Genomic DNA, 1582 nt, shown 5'->3' on the forward strand with positions numbered 1-1582 from the left:
ATCTACCCTGTGACGTGATTAGCAAAAACCCACCTGAATTTACACCTGTTGGTTAGTAATTACACTTATTGGTTAGCTGTATTTAAATTAGCCTCGCTTGCTATGTAAATTAGCACGCATGCTCCTTGCAGGTGCGGGGGGAAGCGGCAAGTCTTTTCAGTCTTGAATTGAGTCGGTGGGCACGATTGCCCCCCGTCACCTCCTCCGTTCCCCCAGTTACTGCTGATTTCTGCTGCCTTTGCACTTACGTGGCAACTTCCCAGCCTAGTGATCTTCTGGGGCAGGATGTTCCCTTTGATCAGTCTTCAGATGCTTCCTCACGGATTTTAGTGGTTAGCAAGCGTGCAGATTTACAAGCTCACAGTGTGGTACTATTGACTAATAGGTAGAGTCTAACTTTTAGCTTATTAGTGTCCCGTTCCGTTCCCCCCCCCGCCCCCCAGTCACATTCTGCATCTCTTAGGTCAAGCTGCTCTTTTGTCTGAGAAATTGGCTTCTCTCCTCCTCCCGTCCATCTGTTTCTCGTCTACATCAGGGGCAGGGGAGAAGGCCTGGCAGGGCGGCGTGAGTTACTTCACAGCGTATCCGATGATGTGAGGCTGAACGGGCATCCAGGGCAGCGCGATGGTTATGTGTCGTAAGTTCAGCTCCGAGAAGTTGGCTTGTTCGAGATTATTCCATATCTCTCTTGTTAGGCAGCATCCATTAAAGACAAGTTTCCAAGTTGGATACCAGACCTGCTGCCAAAAATGCTTCCAGCTGGAACGATCAGCGGCCACGTGCTCTAAGAAATAGAAAGCACCTCCCTGGGGAAAACAAAGTCGTCTTACAGAGCTGCAGCCGAACTTCTCCCTCCATCCCACCTCCCCTCAAATACAGACCAGTGCGTGTGCGGTTTCCTCGCTCATCAGTATTCCCCCACCCGTTCCCTGCCCGCTTTTTGCTTTTGTGGTGCCAGTTGGAATTAATGTAAGCAGGAAACTTGCAGAGATTCAAAATGCCTATTCAGAAAGCATGAAGGATGTACTTATTTGATCCCTCTTTTATTATAGCAATATTTTTTTGTCTTTTTGTTTCAATTACAGTTTCTAGCATGTCTTTTTTTTCCCAAAGGAAACAAAGAGAAATGTATAAAGCCTACTCAAACTCACCACTTTTTGACAACCCAGAGGATTGTCTTGAAAATGACATTTTAAAGGCTGAAAGTCTATTGCAAAAATACCCCAACAAAACAGCTTTTTTTAATCTTTAGCTTGATGAGTATACTACAGGGAATGAAGGCATTTAATTAGACTGGTTTAGTCATACGGGTAGACCAGCCCCACTTTAAGAGGCTAAAGCGGTTTATTTAAAAAGCAGACTTTCAGTTTGGATCAGAGAGCTTCCCACCCAAAGAAAATCTGGTGTGTCTGGGGAGGGGAAACACCGCAGGAACCGATTCTGCCTTAAATGATATACCATAATTACTTACAAAAGTAGTGACCGCTCTAGTTAGCAGACTTACTTGTAGGGTTTTACTTTTACAAACAGGACAGACTGACCAGTCTGTTGCTACTGCTTTGCACCATTTAGCGGTGCAGAG

General features: G+C 45.5%; 1 protein-coding gene across 1 annotated transcript in view; it reads right to left on the reverse strand.

Annotated features, from left to right (window-relative positions):
• Positions 1-569: 569 nt before the first annotated feature.
• LOC104161525 (methyltransferase-like protein 7A) overlaps positions 570-1582 on the reverse strand; it is a 1654-nt gene continuing 641 nt past the window's right edge. Inside the window, exon 2 of the mRNA XM_009700003.1 lies at positions 570-806. Within this exon, the coding sequence (XP_009698305.1) occupies positions 570-806 (237 nt within the window). The remainder of the gene's footprint in view (positions 807-1582) is intronic.

The sequence above is a fragment of the Cariama cristata genome, unplaced genomic scaffold, assembly GCF_000690535.1.
Source record: "Cariama cristata isolate BGI_N322 unplaced genomic scaffold, ASM69053v1 scaffold18415, whole genome shotgun sequence".
Taxonomy (NCBI): Eukaryota; Metazoa; Chordata; class Aves; order Cariamiformes; family Cariamidae; genus Cariama; species Cariama cristata.